The 18,744-nt window shown below is 48.5% G+C and overlaps 1 protein-coding gene across 1 annotated transcript; it reads left to right on the top strand.

Annotated features, from left to right (window-relative positions):
* Positions 1-257: 257 nt before the first annotated feature.
* Positions 258-18,504, top strand: ADAMTS13 (ADAM metallopeptidase with thrombospondin type 1 motif 13). The gene is made up of 29 exons (XM_058818350.1): positions 258-323; positions 604-670; positions 1,456-1,739; positions 1,879-2,020; positions 2,357-2,496; positions 3,057-3,140; positions 3,218-3,342; positions 3,605-3,751; positions 4,092-4,226; positions 4,728-4,878; positions 5,488-5,592; positions 6,014-6,165; positions 6,269-6,332; positions 6,844-6,970; positions 7,285-7,433; positions 8,766-8,886; positions 9,452-9,532; positions 10,232-10,413; positions 10,803-10,938; positions 12,511-12,640; positions 13,328-13,517; positions 13,757-13,874; positions 14,175-14,304; positions 15,139-15,343; positions 15,805-16,102; positions 16,563-16,709; positions 17,175-17,351; positions 17,674-17,858; positions 18,125-18,504. The coding sequence occupies exons 1-29, from the start codon at positions 258-260 to the stop codon at positions 18,281-18,283; spliced, it is 4,197 nt and encodes a 1,398-aa protein (XP_058674333.1). The 3' UTR covers positions 18,284-18,504.
* Positions 18,505-18,744: the final 240 nt, after the last annotated feature.

Genomic DNA, 18,744 nt, shown 5'->3' with positions numbered 1-18,744 from the left:
GTCCCCAGGGCCACACGGCCCCCGAGCCGCCCCTCGGCCCGCCGGGGCTGGCGCACGAGCCGGAGAGTCCGCGGTCATTGCGCAAGGGCGGCCGGCGCGGCCGCGTTCCCCTCGGGCCAGCTCTAAGCGTGTTTGCTCAGGGGCTGTTTGCTCAAACAAACGCTGCTTCTGCTCTTTCTGCTCTTCCCTTCCGCTCCACGTGAGGCCCCGGGCCGAAAGCTCTCGGTGCTCGGCTGGGAGAGCTCGGTCGGTCCGGCATGGCCGTCAGCTTGGCGCTGCGGGCGCTCGCCGTGCTCCCGCTGGGGCTGTGCTGGCTCCCTGAGGTGAGTCTGACCTCGCAACGGCCCTTCCAGGAACGCTGCCCGCCTTCTAAGAAAAGCTAAAAAAAAAAAAAAAAGAAAAAGAAGAGGAGACGACGCGGTTCTAAGCCAAACTCTGTCCGAGCTCGCTAATCACGAAGATAAAGCTACTCCCTCCTTTGTGCAGCCCCTGCTCAGCCATGAGGGTTTGGCACCGGGGCTGCTGAGCTGTTTGCTGGCGTTCCTTCCAGCGAAGGGAGAGCTTCGTGTCCATTTGTTTTTGCTCTTCTTCTTCCTCTTGCAGAAATTCTTGGGCGCTCTGGATGCGGGAGATGTTGTATCTTACTTTGGAAGCAGCTCAGTGGCTGATGGTATGCCGGGCTCAGTGTCCCTCGGTTTAGAGCACATCTGGCCATTGGGTTTTACCCTGTGTGGCTGGCAGTGCAGAAAACACTGATTAACAACCCCTGAAATTAGCAGCTTTTGGTGTTTCTGAGTCCCAGTGCAAGTGAGACAATCTGGGTTTCAGTGTGAGTGGATGGAGAGATGTGTCAGAGCTTCAGATCTGCTCAACCTCTCTGCACATTTCTGCTCAGTCCCCATTCTCTGTATCGGTGTTTTTCTTCTGAAAAAAGCTTTAGACTAAGGGTAATCTTAACTACTTGTTAATTGTTATGATTCTCTTTAATAAATGCACAAACAAATTTGAATTTTGGTTCTGGATTGATGGTAGTTCAGAATAAAGATGTTTTGAAGTCTCAAATCCCTGAAGGAAGGGTGTTGTCTCCTTGTGAGTTCACCTAGTGCTCATCCCAGTGTCTTTGCATCATGATAATTCCCACTCAGTAACAGTTAAAATCTGCAGGAACAAAACTGTCTCAGCCTTTTTTAGATGAACTGTTCTCCTTATTGAGAGAGCATAAGCTCCAATAAATTCGGTGCCAGTTTTTGTTGTGTGTTCCCAGTCAGATTATCCTCACTTTGGAATACACAAAAGCACAGAAATTCTCTGGCTGTTGGCACCATTAACCCAAGAGGTCACAGCTGTCATTTTTAGGGTATTTTTCCTGGGGAAATAGACCTTACATTGGGATTTTGTGTATCAACCTTCCTCATAACTGCTCCACTTGTTCTGCTCTTGTTTCATTTCTTTCAGTACCTGAATTTGTTGTGGCTGAGCCAGCTTGCCCTTGTCAGGAAGAACATTTTGGGCTGAGGCCCTGTCGGGTCCAGCACTGCTCCATCCAGGCCTGGGGGCAGCTCTATGCCTTTGAATTCCTTGAGGACCATGCCCTCCTTTCCTCCTCCTTTGTGAGCAGCCAGGTGGTGAACTCTTCCTTTGTTTTACTGAGGAGATTCCCAGGGAGCTGCTTTGCAGGTGGGAAAGCCCTGCAGCCTCCTGGGGCCAGCAGCAGAGTCACTTTCTGTGAAGGGCAGCTGGTGAGTATGAGCAGGAAACGGGGTGACAGCTTCCTTCACACCAAACATGTGTGAACCACCCACTGAATAAATCCCTGCCATCCTCATGGATAGCAAATATCTTAGGAGTAACTCAGAGGTGGAATTTTATCTGCTTCAGCAAGGAGTGGTCACCGTGGGTGAGGAGAGGATTCACATCAGGCCAGTCAGGAGCAAAGATGTGGCTCTGCTGAAGGACCTCGGCTTCTCCAGCCCCCACATCCTCTTCAAAAGTGCTGCAAGAGAGGCAAAACCAACCAGAGGTAACAGCCCTGCTGGAAAAGTTGTCTCCTGGAGCATTGCTTCCATGAGCTCAGAGGGAAAACTGATGTTTACAAATACCGGAGTAGACCTGAAAATGTTCCTCACCTCACCAAGGTGTGCCCGGTGTGTCTGAGGTGGCTGGTTGTTATTTTGATGGCACAGGTGTGATGCTAAAGCTGCTGGCAGCTGAAAGACACCACCAGAAGTGGGAAAACTGAGCAAACCCCTAGAAAAGTGGACTTGCAGCTGAGTTATTGCAGCCTTGGGGGAGAGGGAGTGGGTCTGTAGGAGCTTTATGGTGCATTTGAACCTCCTGGTGTCCCTCTGCTGTCCAGCAGGGTGGGCTCCTCCTCGCCTGCACAAGAGGGCTGAGGCAGCTGTCAAACATCTGGAGCTGATGGTGGTGGCAGGGCCAGATGTTTACTTGTACCACAAAGAGGACACAGAACGTTACATCCTGGCCAACCTGAACATTGTGAGTGCCTCTGTCCCCCAGGGTGGTTGGGGTCACCTGTGCCTGGTACAGAGCTCATGTGCAGGGCATTCCCCTGTGCTTCCCTGGGCATGAAATCCCCCAAATTCCCTTGTACAAAGAGTAAAAGGAAACCTTAGAGGATTTAAAACCCACATAGAAAATGTAGCTCTTGATTTCATTACTAATGTTGCAACACAGGTAAAGAGTTTTCTCACCCTGGGATTGAGCTAAATCCACTGAATCCATTTTATATTTTACACTTCACTTTTATTTCTGTTGCAGAATTTTCATGTCTCTTTTTGCTACTATTAAGAATTTTTCTCAGTGTGTACTGCAGAAAAGTCTTTAGCATTCACTCTACCCTATGAGACTTTTCATGCAGATTCTTCTCTCTGCTTCAGAGTGTCTGACAAATCCAACCACTTCCTATCTCTTGACAGATTTATTCACATTTGTAATGCATATGTTAGTGTTGTAGTGAGTGCAGCCCAGTTTTTGGGAGCAGGGAGTGGGGCTCCCCAAGGCCCCCTGTTTATTGAATCCTTTCTGTCTCTTCTCAGGGAGCAGAGCTGCTCAGAGATGCCTCACTGGGGGCTCATTTCAGAGTTCACCTGATGCAAATGCTGGTTTTGAGGGAGCCAGAGGTAAGGGGAGGGCTGTGTTTGAGGCTTGCCCAAGCTCCAGGCTGTTTGGAATGTGCCAACATGTGCCTTCCCTCCAGGCAGAGGTGAACATCACCACCAACATCACCTCCTCCCTCATCAGCGTCTGTGAGTGGAGCAAGAAGGTGAACCCCCAGAACGACTCTGACCCCCAGCACGCTGACATTGTCCTCTACATCACCAGGTGCTGAGCTCCCTGCCCTGGGAGGGACTGGGAAATTGGGTTAGGTCGTTTTATTCAGTTCTGCTTTCTGAGGATTGTTTGGATTTTTTAACGTGGAATCATCTTAAAATTTGAGCAGTGGGCACTGGTGTCAAAAGAAATGTTAGATGGCTGGCAAAGCTAGACCAGGAAAGCTCAGATAAATTCAACTGAATGTCTAGACCTGGCTTTTTTAGCTGTGGGGGTTCTTTGCTCTTTCCTCTTTATGTCTCCCTTACTTTAGGTTTGACCTGGAGTTGCCTGATGGGAACAAGGAACTTCGTGGGGTGACTCAGTTAGGGGGAGTCTGCTCCTCCTTCTGGAGCTGTGTCATTACCCAGGACACTGGCTTTGACCTTGGAGTCACCATAGCCCATGAGATTGGGCACAGGTCAGTGGGAAACTGCCAGAGCAGCCCAGCAGGTTTTATTCAGGTAAAAACATCCTCCAGTTTAGGAAAGAAGACAAAGCGCCTCTTCACATAAAAGGGAATTCCCCATGGATTATTCTAACCCTTTTGATCATCATCATGGATTATTTTGGAGAGAGTACCTTGCATTTCTTGCATTCCTGCATGTCCTGTGACAATTAGAAGCTGCAAAGAGGAGAGAAACCCTTTGTGACAACAGGAGGAGGAAGGGCTGCAGAGGGAGCTCAGTGCTTGCTTAGAGAAGGGAGGCTCCAGCCTCTGGGTTTCCTCTTCTCAGGGCTCTGTGCTGCTTCTGTTGCAGCCTTGGCATTGCCCACGATGGAGAGGGGAATCTGTGCAGCAGCAGTGGTTACATCATGGGCTCAGCAAGAAACCACAACAGCATCGATCTCACCTGGTCTCCCTGCAGCCGGGAGCAGTTCCTGGCCCTTGTCAGGTAAGGGAATGGTTGAGTTCTCCCTATGCTGGGAGCTTAGGAGAGAAAAACTCAAAGAATAAAAAAGTTTATTGAAAAATGAGGAACAGTGAAAAACTTGGGGTTTGTTTATTTCTTAGCACTTGTTGCTGAGGTTAAACCCAGTTTTTGCTTCACGTTGCTGGAAGTGGCTTTGGTTGGTGCCTGACGTGCCTGGGCTGGGTTGGATTTCTCAGACACTGGCTCAGCCTGCACATTTTATTTACAACATCAGAGCATCCAGGCACTGCAGGCTGTGCTGGCTGGGTGCAGGACAGGAATGGGATAAAACTCCAGCACCAGGGAACTGTGAGCATCTCCAGGCAGCTGCTGCAACTAAATCCATCCCAGCCCACAGCGAGCATGTGTTGTCTGGGAAAGCAGCAGCCAACTCCCAGAGTGAAACTCAGCACAAGTCTGCAAACATGTCCTTGTCCTCACTACCCACAGCTGGGAAAGTGTTATTCCTCATGTTTCTATCAGTACAAGCCAAACAAGCTGCTTGAATGACCTGCCGGCCATGGACGGCAGCATCCCGGGGTGGAAGCCTGGCTTGTACTACGGAGCAGATGAGCAGTGTAAAATCGCCTTTGGGAGTGTGGCCACAGCTTGCACCTTTGCTGACACCAATGTTGTAGGTAGAAAGTTTGTTTGTCTTGCTAAGGGCAGCTGGGAAATGTTCAGGAGCCAAAATCTGGGAGAGCTGGCTGGCAGCATTTTTATTCTGAAGGGATCCAAGGTGCTTTTCTGCACCTTTTCACAGATTTCTTGGCAAAGCTTTCAAAATGTTTCCCTTTTCTTCATCACCTCCTTCCTCCACATACATCTCCTGTAAACTTTGCTGTTTGGTGCTGTTGTGCACAGCTGGCAGTGCTGGGTGCACCCACTCAGGATCCTGCCTTGGGGAATTTCTGTTCATTGGATTCCTCCAGCTTCCCTGCCACGGCCCAAATCCCTTTGTCTGGGAAGCACAGCGTGTTTAATAGCTGCCATCTGGACATGTTTTGTTAATGAGGAAACACTAAGGTGGGTGAAACTTTAATTGCTTCAGTTGATCAACTTCCAGCATTACAGCTGGTGATCACTACAGTGAGGATCTTTTGACTTGCCCACAGCAGGAAAAATGAAGGAACTTGCATTGTTGGGTGTCTGGGAGAAAACCTGGGACATGCCCTCTCTAGACTTTTAGGACTGTGTTGTTGAGCCTGGCTCTCTGAACTCCCTGATTTTCTTGTCACACCAGGACATCTGTAAAGTTCTCTCGTGCCATGTACATCCAGCAGACAAATCCAGCTGTACTCGGCTTCTGGTGCCCCTCCTGGATGGGACTGAGTGTGGGATCAACAAGGTAAGGAGGCTCCCACCAGGACTGGGTGTGGAGGCTGTGGGGCTCAGACAGCAAAGCCCTGTCAGTGTCTGGAAGGTACCTGCCACTCACTGCCCCTTGGCCAGGGAGCTGACACCAGTCCTAAACTGGTACCATTATGTCCTGATTTTTGCCTTTCCACCTTGTCTTTATCTCTGGAGTTCCTTTGCAGTTATATAGACAGATATCTGAGCAGTCCTTCTACTGGTGTGCTCTTTGCTTTGACCCCAGCCTGATGTTAGGCCCTAATTAGGAAGGGGACTCTTCAGCCTCTTGTCAGAAGGTGCCTCATTAACCTTGGGACTCTGTTACTGGCCTGCCAAAGACAGGGAGTTGTGCCAACCTTTTAGATCCCAGCCCTGCCGTGTTCACTGCTGCCAGTTGTGTGTGTTCTTGCTCCTAGTGGTGCTCCAAGGGTCAGTGCAGCTCTCTGGAGGAACTGAACCCCATGGCTGTGGTCCATGGGCACTGGTCTGCCTGGAGCCCTGTGTCCCCCTGCTCCCGCAGCTGTGGCGGGGGGGTGGTGCTGAGGCAGCGCTTCTGTAACAACCCCAGGTGAGATGTGGGCACCTGCCTGTGCTCAGGGCCTCGGGGATGAGTCTTCCTCTTTGCTTTCCTCTTCCTTGCTGCCTCTGTTGAGGAATTCTGTCATTTCCAGGCCTGCTTTTGGGGGGCAGCAGTGCCACGGTGCCAGCGTGCAAGCAGAGATGTGCAATACACAGGTAATGGAGCTCAGCAGCTTCTGAACTTCTGTCTCACTGTGGAACCCTTTGAGGGATGGGTGTTTTGTGACTGTCCTTCCCACAGCTGACTGCTCTGGTAAAGATCTGGTGTACAGGCTCCATCTGTCTGACAGCAGGAGAGGTATTTGTGCCATGGAAGGCAGCAGGATTATTTAATAGCATTGTTCACATGTAATGAAGCATTTTCTCTATGCCCCATAGCAGGACAGATGCTGAGAAAATGGTGACTCACAATGATGGTTTTCTTCAGATGGGCTTTCTTGTATTGTTCCTGTTTTCCTTATCTATTTATTTTTATAAATTGCAAAGATATCAGCTTCCAAGCACAATTCCCTGCATATCCTGCAGCCTTCCTTTAAAGTGGTTTTCTTTCTTTGCAGTTGTTTGGGTGTTTCAATCACCAGGCACTGCATTTTGCCTTTAGCTAGAGGGTTAAATGTCAGTGCTCAGTCACTTCCTTTCCTTACACAATTATCTCTCTGGGATCCAGGCCTGTCTGATCACCCAGCAGGACTTCATGGCTGAACAATGTGCAGCAACAAATTTAAAGCCACTGTACCTTGATGTAGAGACACCATCCTTTTATACCTGGACCTCTGCTGTTGGCTTTGCCAAGGGTAAGGAATGTCCAGAACCTCAGTTTGTGCTCATGGACTTCTGAACTTTGCAATGAAAAGTTTCACTGAGAGTTTTAGTTTTCACATGAAACTTGGGTGCTTTCTGAGAGATCATAGAATCCCAGAATGGTGTGGGTTGGGAGGGACCTTAGAACCTTCCACTCTCCCAGGTTGCTCCAAACCCCATCCAACCTGGGCTTGGACACTTCCAGGGATGGGAGTCCACAACTTCTCTGGGTTTTTTCCCATTGCTTGATGAGCAGCCCTGTGCCTTCCTGAAAGAGTAACTCCTTCCTTGTGCCTGCCTGCTCCAGGAGACCTGCTCTGCAAGCACATGTGCAGGGCTGTGGGCAAGGAGTTCATGGTGAGCCGTGGGGACAATTTCCTGGATGGAACCAGGTGTGAGCAGGATGACACAGAGCACCACGGGGATCTCCATCTGTGTGTCATGGGGAGATGCAGAGTAAGTGACTGGGGAGTCCAGGAGAGCCCCTTGCAGGTGATCTGTACCACAGGAACCAGGGGAAATCATGCTAGGAAAAACCACAGTGTCCCAAACAACAGAGTGAGCTCTTCTCAGAGAAGAGTTTTGTTCTTGGTGTGTTGGATGGAGTCCAAAAAATCTCCTGTTCTGTCTGTGCATCCAATGCCCTCTAGATAAGACATTCAGCTAATTATGCAGTAAACACACAGGGCTATTCATCCCTAATCCAAGAAGCAATTGGTTTATGTGTTGGTGGAGGAAACATCATTAGCTGCTCAGCTTGCCTGCTGTAATTAGCCCCATAAAACGCTGACTGTATTGGAGGGAAGTTCCATTATTTGAATCACTGAGTCAGTGGCAAGATAAGAAGCAAAGCCTGAGCATCACAGATCAACAGATTGATTTTTGGAGTATTGCTGATCAAAACTGCAGTCTGATTTCTGGAGTTTTTCCCTGGGTTGGACCTGAGGAAGGCATTCTTTCCTGATGACCTTGGATCCAACTCCCCCGCGCTGTCTGCATTTTAGGAACTGCTCACTGCTGACCCGGCTGGATGTTTTCTGTTGTTTCTTTACATTCCCAGAATACTCCTTGTAAATTTTATGGTTTTCTCATTATCACCATGTTTTGTGAAGTGTTTCCCCCCATGAACAGCAGAGGGTGTAGGCACAACCTGTTCTGATTTTGGCTCTTTCATTGGCAGCAGTGATAAATATGCATGTTATGGCAGCTTCCAAAGCCTGGGATCAGTGGCTGCAGCATAAATTCAGCAGTTGCACATGTTTTGCTGTTAAGCCTGCTGAGATCCTCCTGTAGCTTTGTATAAATTAGTCTTGTTCGTGGGAATGGGGATAGAATCTCTCTTCTGAGTTCCATGGCACTGAAGTGATGTGAGCTAGGTTTGGCTGTGGAGTCTGGGGAGCTAAAGATTCCTTTAGACCCTGCCATTCATGTTTACTGTCCTCTTGGGCTTTTGTTTTTCCCTCCCTTCCTCTCTCCTCCAGAAAGAGTTCATAGAAGAGAGCACAGAGTTTTGGGTTTAGGTCACAGGAGAGATTTTTTGGGCTGCTTCTTATGGGAAAGAAAATGTCACAGTTTCTGAGAGTTGTGCTCTCAGCTAAGACCTCCCAGTCCCTGGCTTTGCACATGCTGCTCAGTGGCATCTGTAGGTACAAACACATCTTTTCCTTTATTGTGTTCCTAAATGCAGATTCCAGATGGAAAGGGCAGTTTCAGGAGCTCAGGAATGTTGCTTTTGCTCACTTGTTTTCTCAGAACAGGCCAGGCTGACAGACTCTCCCCTCTGCTCAGGCATTTGGGTGTGATGGCCAGATGGGCTCCAGGAAGGCCATGGATCCCTGCAAGGTCTGTGGGGGTGACAACTCCACCTGCACCCAAGTGAGTGGAGCCTACACAGAAGGGAAAGCTAAAGGTGTGTAGTCCTCCCCCTCAGTGCAGTCAGTGTCCCAAATCTTCTCCCTTCTGCTTCTTCTTGGTTTTATTTTATGGAGGGTATGGAGATGGATTTTGGGAGGTGGGCAGAATGCCTTTTTTTGTCATAATTCTCTGGATGTGGGTCAGAAATGTAACTGTTTGGGAAGTCCCATAAATTGTTGGGAGCTGGGGTGATATCAGGTCACAGAATCATAAATATCCCAAGGGATCCACAAGGATCATTGGGTTCAGCTCCTGGCCCTGTTCACCAATCCCACCATGTCCTGAGAGTGTTGTCCATGCTTCCTGATTTGTTAAATTTGGGAGCTGGTCTGGCTCTTTCAGTCTCATGTAGAGATCTTAGCAGAGAACCTAAAAAGAACCAAAGAAATGTGAGAAGAGGACACAGGATGCCGCTCAGCTGTGTTTGCTGTGTCACCATCACTGTGTTCAGGGCAAGGAGCAGGGCCAGGGTGAATTTAGCAGAGCTGCAAGCTCCATCCTTTCCCACAGAGCTTCAGTGATGGAAGGTGACCACATCTTTCTCCTTTCCACCCTTCCAGAGTATGTGACATTTCTGTCCCTGCCCTACAACACCACCTCAGTCCATGTCACCAACAGGAAGCCTCTCTTCACACACCTGGGTGAGTGGAATGAAAAGGAGAGGAGGCAACGAAACTAATAAGGGGCTTGGAACACAAGCCATATGAAGAGCGACTGAGGGAGCTGGGGTTGTTCAGCCTGGAGAAAAGGAGACTCAGGGGTGACCTCATCACTCTCTACAACTTCCTGAAGGGTGGCTGTAGTGAGCTGGGGGTTGGCCTCTTTCTCCGGGCGACAACGGATAGAACAAGAGGACACAGTCTCAAGTTGCGTCAAGCTAGATGTAAGTTAGAAGTAAGAAGGAAATACTTCACAGAAAGAGTGGTCAGAAACTGGAATCATTTACCCAGTGAGGTGGTAGAGGCATCATCCCTTGAAGAATTTAAAAAAAGACTGGATGTGGCACTTGCTGCCATGATCTAGTTGAACAGTTAGAACATCGGCTGGACTTGATGATCTTATAGGTCTCTTCCAGTCTTGAAAATTCTGTGATTCTGTGATTCTGTGATACAGGCAGGGCTGAAAGGAGCTGGTGCAAACAAAGAAATGGAATTTTTGGTGCTGCATTTTGCTTGTGGGATGCTCCCCAGTGGGAAGCTGTAGGAGCCACGCTCCATGGGATGCCAAACTTGGATCAAACTGGTTCCTACCAAGTGGGCAGCCAGCACCAGGGGACCCTGGTGACCACATCATGTCTCATAACCTCACTCTTAACCTCACTGCTCCTCTGGATTCTGCAGCTGTGAAGGTTAAAGGAGAGTACGTGGTGGCTGGAAAAGGAAAAATCTCACTGAATGTCACCTACCCATCAGTTCTGGAGGACAAGCAGATCAAATACCAAGTGTTTCTCACCCAGGACAACCTGCCAAGCCTGGAGGAAATCCATGTGGATGGGCCAACAAAGGAAGAAATTGAAATACAGGTGAATTTAAGCAGCAGAGTTGGAAGGGGGCCAGTCAGAAGTGGCCTGGTGTGGGTGGCTTTGCTGCCCACAGAATCCAGGTGTGGTGGATTCAGGTAACTCAGTGTCCAAGGCCAGGGGAGATGGTGTTCACTGAAGAGTGATGGGATTGCTGCACTTGGGAATGGCTGGGGGTTGGCACTGGGGGTGATTGTGTGGGGAAAAGCACGCTGAGTTAAACCTTCTGCTTGGCTTATTGACTTTCAGTGCCCGGAATTGACAGGGTGGGACTGAGGCACTGCAGTGAGGCTCAGGATTGGATGGAAAGAAGGGAGACTGGCTTCTCTTACCTCCATTCAAAGAAATAAATCCAAGTTTTCTTCTGCACTGACCAGTTTTTCCTTCCCCAGGTCTACAGGAGGTACACAAAAGAATATGGCAATGCCACCAACCCTGACATCACCTTCAGCTACTTTGTCCCCAAGGAGAGCCTGAGCTATCTGTGGGTTCCTCAGCAGGGCCCATGTTCAGTGACCTGTGGGGAAGGTGAGGCAGCAGGACTCAGTCCTGACTTTTTATGGAGACTTCTTCTTTGGTCTGAACTGAATTTCAAAGCAGATTGCTGGAAATGATTGCTAGTGTTTAACTGAACCAAAGAAAAAAGTGCTGGAGCTTTTGAATTAAATTAACTAATCAGCAAATGAGCTGAATCATCAAAATGATACTGAAAATGTTTGATCACAAAGAGGATTTTTAAATAGGTCTGAACTGAACCCTTGGTTTTAAGACTAAATAATTTTCTCAGATTTTTCAAAGTTACTGAAGACTGTAATTTGAAGTTGGCTAAACATCAGAAGTCTGAGACCAAAGGGGTATCTGGTGTCTCACTAAAGCCTCAGAGCTAATTATGAAACTTCCTTCTTTGAATTCTATTCCTGTGCCATGGCTAATCCTTTCTGTCTCCCTGAAGGAATCATAATGCAGATTGTAACAGCTCACTCTGATAGATGGCCTGACATCCTGTTTACCAGATAATTCAGATGACACTGTCAGGCCTCTCAAGACTTCTGTGACAAGGATTTAGAAAATGCATTAATGAATATTTATGGAAGTCAATCTACACAACTAGTTATGCCTGGAGAGCTTTTCTCCAGCAAATCCCCCAGGTGAAGTGATTGCTGAAACCCTGAAGTAAAGAGCTCGAAATGCTCCAGAGCCTCCAGCTAATGCAGCCACAAACAGAAAAAAGAATGAGAAACTTGGGACTTAAAATAACAGAAAGTTGGGAATCTGGGCTGAAATTGCACCTTGAGAGCTGAAAGTGATGCCCAGGCCCTCCTCAGCAATGGTCTTTATTTGAAAACAAGGAGGGTAGAGCAAAGATAAAGCTGCTGATGGATTCTGGGCATTTAGTGCTCAGGGTCATGGTGCTTGAGATTCAGGAATGCCTGGCTCTCCTTGTAGCCCATTCACTGTAAGGAGACTCCTTTTAGCTTTGCTTGTAATTTCTTTGAGTTTGACTTTTCATCTGCTTTGCTTTTTATGTTCATTATTGTTAAAAATCTTCTCTAGAGCTGTAGTTTATGAATATTTCATTCCTTGCCTGCTGCAGGCACTGGAAATCTCCAGTTTCTGTCCCAGTGCCTCTGGTTTGGCTGCTGCTGATGCATTTGGGGAGGTTGGTGCTGTTTGAGCACAAGGGCTGTGTGATGATATTACCTGGTCACTTCTACACAATGGCATTTCAAACCAGCTCCCTCCTAGAGCTTATTTTGCTGTCCCTCATCAGTCAGATCATTAGAAATAAATTATTCCAAATTATGATTGATATCTTTGTTCTTTCAAGCAGCCAGTTTAGAGCAACCTTTCCATTTTGGCAGTGGGTTATCAATCAGACTTCTCCCTGCTGGGGTGCTCACCCTGGCAAATCACTTTAAAACTCTTGAGGGAGGTTATATCACAAAGAAGGAGTTTGTGTGTTTAAAGGAAGTCTGAATTCCCACACAGCCCATTTTCTTACCCAGGTGATCAAGTAAAGCAAAATCACTGCATCTTCCTTCCATAACAGAGGGGAGCTGCTCACTTATAAATTTAATTCCTTTTTCCTTTGTGTCCCAGGGGTGCAGCCAGTGGCTCATGTGTGCTTTGATCAGACCAAGAATGAAGTGACAGAGGATCAGAAGTGTCAGGAGCTGCCACAGCCCCTCCCAGAGCACAAGCCCTGTGCCATGGAGCCGTGCCTCTACAGGTTGGTGTTCCTGGGAGGAATTCCTCAATTCTTGCTTTGCTCTGCCACTTAACCCAGGCTCTGTATTTGTGTTGTCAAGGCCAAAAAAACCAAACCAAACCAAACCAAAACAACAACAACAACAAACCACAACAAAACAAAACAACAAAACAAAACAAAACAAAAAGATAAGGAAGCTGTTTTTTCCTAATTATAATGGGGTAGCAGATCCCAAACCATGTTCTGTCTTTCCTGGTCCTGTGACATAATTGAGATGTCAGCTGAAGGAATGGGAAATAGTTCTTCAATATTTTACAGTAATCTGCTAAATGAAGATATTTCAGGGATTTAAGGGTATATCCAGAAGAAATGCCTCTCACATCCTTTCCAAGATGGTGCCAACAAAGAGGGTTGATCCTCGTGCTGATTATTTGGGAAGGAGGAGCAAGGGCCAAGCCTGCCCAGACATTGCCCTCAGAGACCTTTTGGTGTTCAATAAAAAGTGATTGCACTGTGACCTCTAGTCTATAGCTTAGGTGCTTTTAGTCCTTGAAAGGACTTAAACTGTCCTCTCAGTCACATCCAGACAAGGCTTTGGAAACAGAGAAGCTGAATACTCTGCATGCCCCATTTCTATAAGCAGTGGCCTGAGTAATAAACCCCCCTGATGCAGATGGGAGATGGGGTGATGCAGCTGCCTCCATTTAGGTGGAAGATGTCTCAGAGAGATGAATGCTCTGCTGTGTGTGGGACTGGAGTTGCCCAGCAGAACCTGACCTGTGTGCAGTTCCATGATGGCCTGGAGACTGTGGTGGATGACAGCCTGTGCCCAGCAGAGGAAAAACCCCTCTCCCTTGTGCCATGTGTGGTCAATGTCTGCCCTTTGGGCTGGGACAAAGTGAGTTTGCTGGTTTGGCTTTGCAGGAACCTCACTGGGAGCTTTGCACTTTTAATCCACCAGTTAAGAACCACCAGCTTACTCCTGGAGCCTGGAGGGTGGTTTACACCACTGCTGTGCCCAGTTAAAAGCTCATCCTGTCACTTTAGACAGCTCCATCCCTCTTTAATTGGGCTGCTGGATCCCTCAGTTCATCATGGTGGTTTGTTTAGGGCAGCTGTTTTTTGCTCTGTTCTGAGGAGGAAGATGCACACTTACTTCAGCCTCTGGAGCCACTTGGGCATGTCCAGCTGGAAAATCAGACTGTGTATGTCTGGAGCCCTGTAGCTGGGGAGTGTTCTGTCTCCTGTGGTAGAGGTGAGGCCTTTCTGTGCTGCAGGGAAATGTTGCTTGGCTGTAGGTGTGAGTTCTGTGCCTGGGAACCTCGGGGCCCTGCTGGTCTTTCCCCCTCTACAGTTCCAAGAGTAGCTGTGATCACAGATTTTTTGGAACAGAATAATTGGAGGGTGGTCTGGCTGTGTTTCAGAGCTGGGGGATGAGTGCAGTGAGAGTGCCATGCCTTGGGCAGAGTTTGCTTGTTTTGTACACACAGATGGGACACTTCTGACCTATTTTCAACCCTTGCATCCAAACCACACAGATTGCTTCCCTTCCTAGGTAAGACTCAGCTGCATTATGTTTGTGTGGCTTTTGACACCAAAGAAGAAACCCAGGAGGAAAACTGTCAGCCAGTGCCAAAGCCAGAGAGCAGGGTGGAAGTCTGTGAGCTCAACCCCTGCCCACCAAGGTAAAGCAGTTACCAGGTGACAATGAGACAGTGAGGGGTCCTTCCTTTCTCTCTCTGTCTGCAGGGACATGGTAAAGGAAGGATTTAGGCTGCTCTTCCCTTCTTTGGAAGCACAGCCAGCTGCAAAAGCTGTAGCACTGCTCCATAGTCAGCAAACTCAGAGTCTTTCCTGGGCTGGTACATCTCAGACAGAAATCAGTGCAGTTCTCAGAGGAAAACTGAAAACCTCTCAATCCCTTATTACTCTGGGGAAGCAGGAACAAATCTACAGCTGCAAAAGGTGGTGACACATTTGCCAGCTGTGCACTTTCCACAGAACATCAAGGAAAGTAGCAAGAATTAAATTCTCTCAGAATCTGGAACAGCTGCTCTGAAAACTGAAGAAAATGCATTGCGCTTTCCTTAGGATTTGTGGTGAGCTTGCCCTGCCCTATTTGCTGTGGGATTGGAAAGCTACTGGAACTTTTGTTACAGGATGCCACTCCCAGGGCCTCTGGGTCTGATCCTGATCTGAGAGTTCAGTGGTGTGTGTGTTTTGGAGGGAGATAAGATTGTTTCTGCAGTTAAGCCTGTGTGTGTCACTCTGGGGAGGGCAGTGATGGATGCAGAGTAAGATTCAGTGTGCATTTCAAATCTGTGGGCTCCTGGCAAAATGGGAATGCCCTCTGTATCCAACTCCAAACCTGCTCCAGGCTGCATTCCAAGCCCCACAGACCATGTGAGGCAGAGGATGAAGAAGGAGGAAGGGTGAGGGAGCTGCAGTGCCTTTTCTGCAGTGAGAGACAGGGTGGGGATTCATCCCTAACTCACTTTTTGTCCTCCCTGCCCTGTCAGGTGGAAGGTAACCCCAGCTGGGCCCTGCTCCTCCAGCTGTGGGCTGGGCTTGGCAGTGCAGCTGGTCACCTGTGTGCAGACTCTGCATGGCCAGGAGGTGTTGCAGGAGGAACATTTGTGCCCTGTGGCAGAGAAGCCCCTCACCAGTGTCCCCTGTGTCATCCGCATGTGCTCTTACGAGTGGAGCTTCAGCGAGTGGTCAGAGGTACCTGCTCCCCTTCAGATGCAGAAATTTTCCACCTCTTCCCTTCCCTGGAGGCTGCAGGGGAGAAATAACAACTTTTGCCTTGTCTGTTGGCTTCCCACAGAAATGCTAAACTGTTTCCAGGGGTGTTTTCCATCCTTTCCACTGCCCTGTGTTTAGCAGCCGTAGGTTTGCTTCCCACCTTCCTCAGCTCAAGTTTTGGCTGCAGCCTAGAAATGGTTTTGGCATGTTTTCTCCTGGAATGCAGATATTTTGGGATTTTTTAGGAAGTGGTTCTGCAATTTAAATATATAGTTTGGAAGGTCCCCTGGAAGGGGGGGCATCTTATAGCTGATGGAACAAGAGCACTGGTAAAAGAGCATCAGTGAACCCCCCCAGATCATGTATGAACTTATCAATGCATTTATTTCCAAAGACCACCTGGAATGCAGAGATAAAAATCTGGGTTTGTTCTTCTGCAGTGCTCAACATCCTGTGGGAATGGCATTCAGACCAGGCAGGATTTCTGCCTCAGCTCTCTGACCCACAAGCCCGTGAACCCCCTTTTCTGCCGGCACTTCCCCAAGGCCATCGTGGTGCGTGGCTGCTCTGCAGGACCCTGTCCTGAGCAGGGGGGGACCCAGTCCCCTGGGGCACAGCTGCATTCAGTGACACCAGCCACACACCTGCCAACAGCTGCAGCTGCCCCAGAGCACAGACACACGGACCTGGGTGTGCCTCTGCCTGCTGGGCCCTGGGAGCAGACAAAGCCCAGTGGAGGTGAGGAGGACACGGCCAAAAGGAGCTTCTTGTGTGCAGCTGGGCTGTGGGGATCTTGCTGCCAGACAGGGACAGGAGCATGGGAGGGAATGCATCTGGCTGGGAGGGAAAACCTGCTGTTCCAGCACGTCCATGTTACCTGAGCTAGGAACAGTGACTCGCTTCCCTGTGCTTCCCAAAACTCTTCTGGCTTGGGAGCCTGTGGGACAGCAGCTCAAGGCTTCAGGGAGTGTTTAAACAGCATTCTCAGGCACATGGTGTGATTCCTGGGGCTGTCCTGTGAAGGGCCAGGAGTTGGATTTTGATGATCCTTTTGTGGGTCCCTTCCAATTCTGTGACTCTGTGACTCTTCCTGTGCTTTACCCAGAATATGTGAACTTATCTGTTCATTGTGCCACAAAGGGAGATATTTTCCTGCAGTTCCTTCTGGGTGTGTTTCTCACCTTTCTCTGCTGTCCAGGTGTCTGTGGAAACCTGTTTCTCAATGCCACTGGCATCATCAACATGACAGGCGTGGAGAGCAGGGACTGCACGGTGGCCATCGGGCGTCCCCTGAGGGAGGAGATCTCAGTGACCATCCTGGAGAGCTCCCTCAACTGCACTGCAGGTACTGCCTGCAGCTCTGGGCTCCAGCCTGGCCCTTTGGCAAGGCTGCATCTCAAGCTGCACTTTTCTGCTGCCTTGAGAAGCTCTGGCTGCCTCAGAGCCTCTGTAATCTCTGAAACCATTTTACTGAGTTTTTCTGTTCCACCAAGTTGGTGCCAGATGGAACAAAGTGAAGATGCTGCTTGTCCTCCCCTCAAACAGTGGTTTCTTACCTGCTTTGTTGGTAAACATGAGATGAAAGGAGCTTATGGGGTTAAAAGATCTGCTTGTTTTGACCTGTTATAAAACTAATGTACCCTCTAGCTGGAATCAGCAGTTAGATTAGTTAACTGGCCTGTTCTCATGACAGATTTTGATAAGATAGAAACAAGATGCAGAAATTACTTGATTCCAGACCTGTCTAAGAGAGACTTTGGCTTTTACTTGAAAGAAAAGTGTTTCTAGGCCCTGTGCTCATCCGTTCCAGGTGAGATCCTGCTGTTTTCTGGGCGAATGATGTGGCGGACAGGCTGCAGGAAGCTCCCTCTGTCACTGATAAATTCCAGAACCAACACACTGATTGTGAAACAGCGAGTTGTGCTGCCAGGAAACGGGGTCATTCTGCAGTACAACAGCAGAACTGCAACCAAAAAATATTACCAAGGTACAGTACTGAAAGCTTTGCTCTTGCTTTAGATTAAGGCCCACAGAGTTCCATGAATGGTGGTTGCTTATGGAAATCTATGGAAATCTTGCTTCATTTTAGCAGCTAACAATGCTCTTCTGAGGAGTGTTGGATTCAGTTTTAATTGTGGACTCCCCCTTTGTTTTAAAGCAAACGCCCCACAGATATTTGCTGATGCTTGAAGGTCCTCAGCTGAAAATCCCTAAAGAAACTGTTCTGTCTGTGTTTAATTTAAGATTTCTTCCTTGGAGATGCCGGATACTTCTCTAAGCCATTTTCTCTTGTCCCTTTGCCCTGCCAGACTGTGACCAGCAGCTGTTTGGCCCCCAGGGTGAAATAGTGAATCCTGTGCAGGTTCCTGCTGAGGGGCAGGGCGTGGTGTGCCGGACGTTCATCACGGTGGCGCCGCGGCAGCGCATCTCCATCCGCGCCCTCAACGCTGACCTGGGCACTGAGGGCAACCAGACTCACTTCAACTACATCCTGGTGAGGAGGCAGGAACCCCAGGGGGATGATTAGGGTGGGATCAAACCCATCTCCATCACAGATTTCCACCCAGATGCACAGATGCACAAATCAGAGCCTCAGATCTCTGTTGTGTTCCCATCTCTGATGGCAATGAAAATTTCTCATCTCTACTGTATTTCTTCTAACCTTTGTAGCACAGCTTTTCCCTGAGTGACCAATCTGCAAGTCTCCAGTATTTTTGTGTAGCCTGCTGAGATAAAATGGTTTGGTTTTTCTTGCTGCAGGTCCGAGATGTCAGCACCATGAGGACAGTGGTGTTCCATGGGAAGCAGCAGTTCCTCTGGCAGTCAACAGGAAGCCAAGCTGAAATTGAATTCCATGAGAATGTTAAGGATCACAGAACACATTTCTGGGCTGAATATCATGCTATTGAGCCTAAATAAAAGGACTGCCTTGAGAAAAGCCCAGTTGGTCACTGCTGCCTGCTCACAGCACACATTTAATCTTCTTGCTTCCTCATCTGTTGAATAAGAGCAATGTCTGCTGACTCCTTTGGGATCTCAGTCTTGATAAAGATCATACAAAACACATGTAACCCCCAAATATTTAGCAAATCTTCCTCATATGGATTTTCTGTCTGATTTAGTTGGCATTAATGCACTTCACATGTCTGCAGGAGGTGACTTGAGCACTGGAGTGTGGCAGGGTCCTGCCTCTGTAACGTGGTGGGACCTTTTAGGAGAGTCATTTGATTTCTTGGTGTTCCAGTATAAACCTCTGTACAGCACAAGGAATGTTTTAGCCATTAAATTCACTCCCTTGCAGTGTAAATGCCCCTCAAAACTGAGGCACAGTGAAGTTCTGGAATGGAATAGAGAAGGCAGAGATGTGGATGAGGATAAAC

Source organism: Ammospiza caudacuta, chromosome 21 (assembly GCF_027887145.1).
Source record: "Ammospiza caudacuta isolate bAmmCau1 chromosome 21, bAmmCau1.pri, whole genome shotgun sequence".
NCBI lineage: Eukaryota > Metazoa > Chordata > Aves > Passeriformes > Passerellidae > Ammospiza > Ammospiza caudacuta.
The sequence above is the reverse complement of the archived record's forward strand: the minus strand, read 5'-3'. Positions and strand labels throughout refer to the sequence as shown.

What these genes read in the sequence shown, in the direction of transcription:
- ADAMTS13 (XM_058818350.1), top strand. Translation starts at nt 258, where the DNA reads ATGGCCGTCAGCTTGGCGCTGCGGGCGCTCGCCGTGCTCCCGCTGGGG. An exon ending in CTCAACCCCTGCCCACCAAG is followed by an intron (nt 14,305 to 15,138) that starts GTAAAGCAGTTA and finishes CTGCCCTGTCAG; the next exon opens with GTGGAAGGTAACCCCAGCTG. An exon ending in GCAGACAAAGCCCAGTGGAG is followed by an intron (nt 16,103 to 16,562) that starts GTGAGGAGGACA and finishes TCTGCTGTCCAG; the next exon opens with GTGTCTGTGGAAACCTGTTT.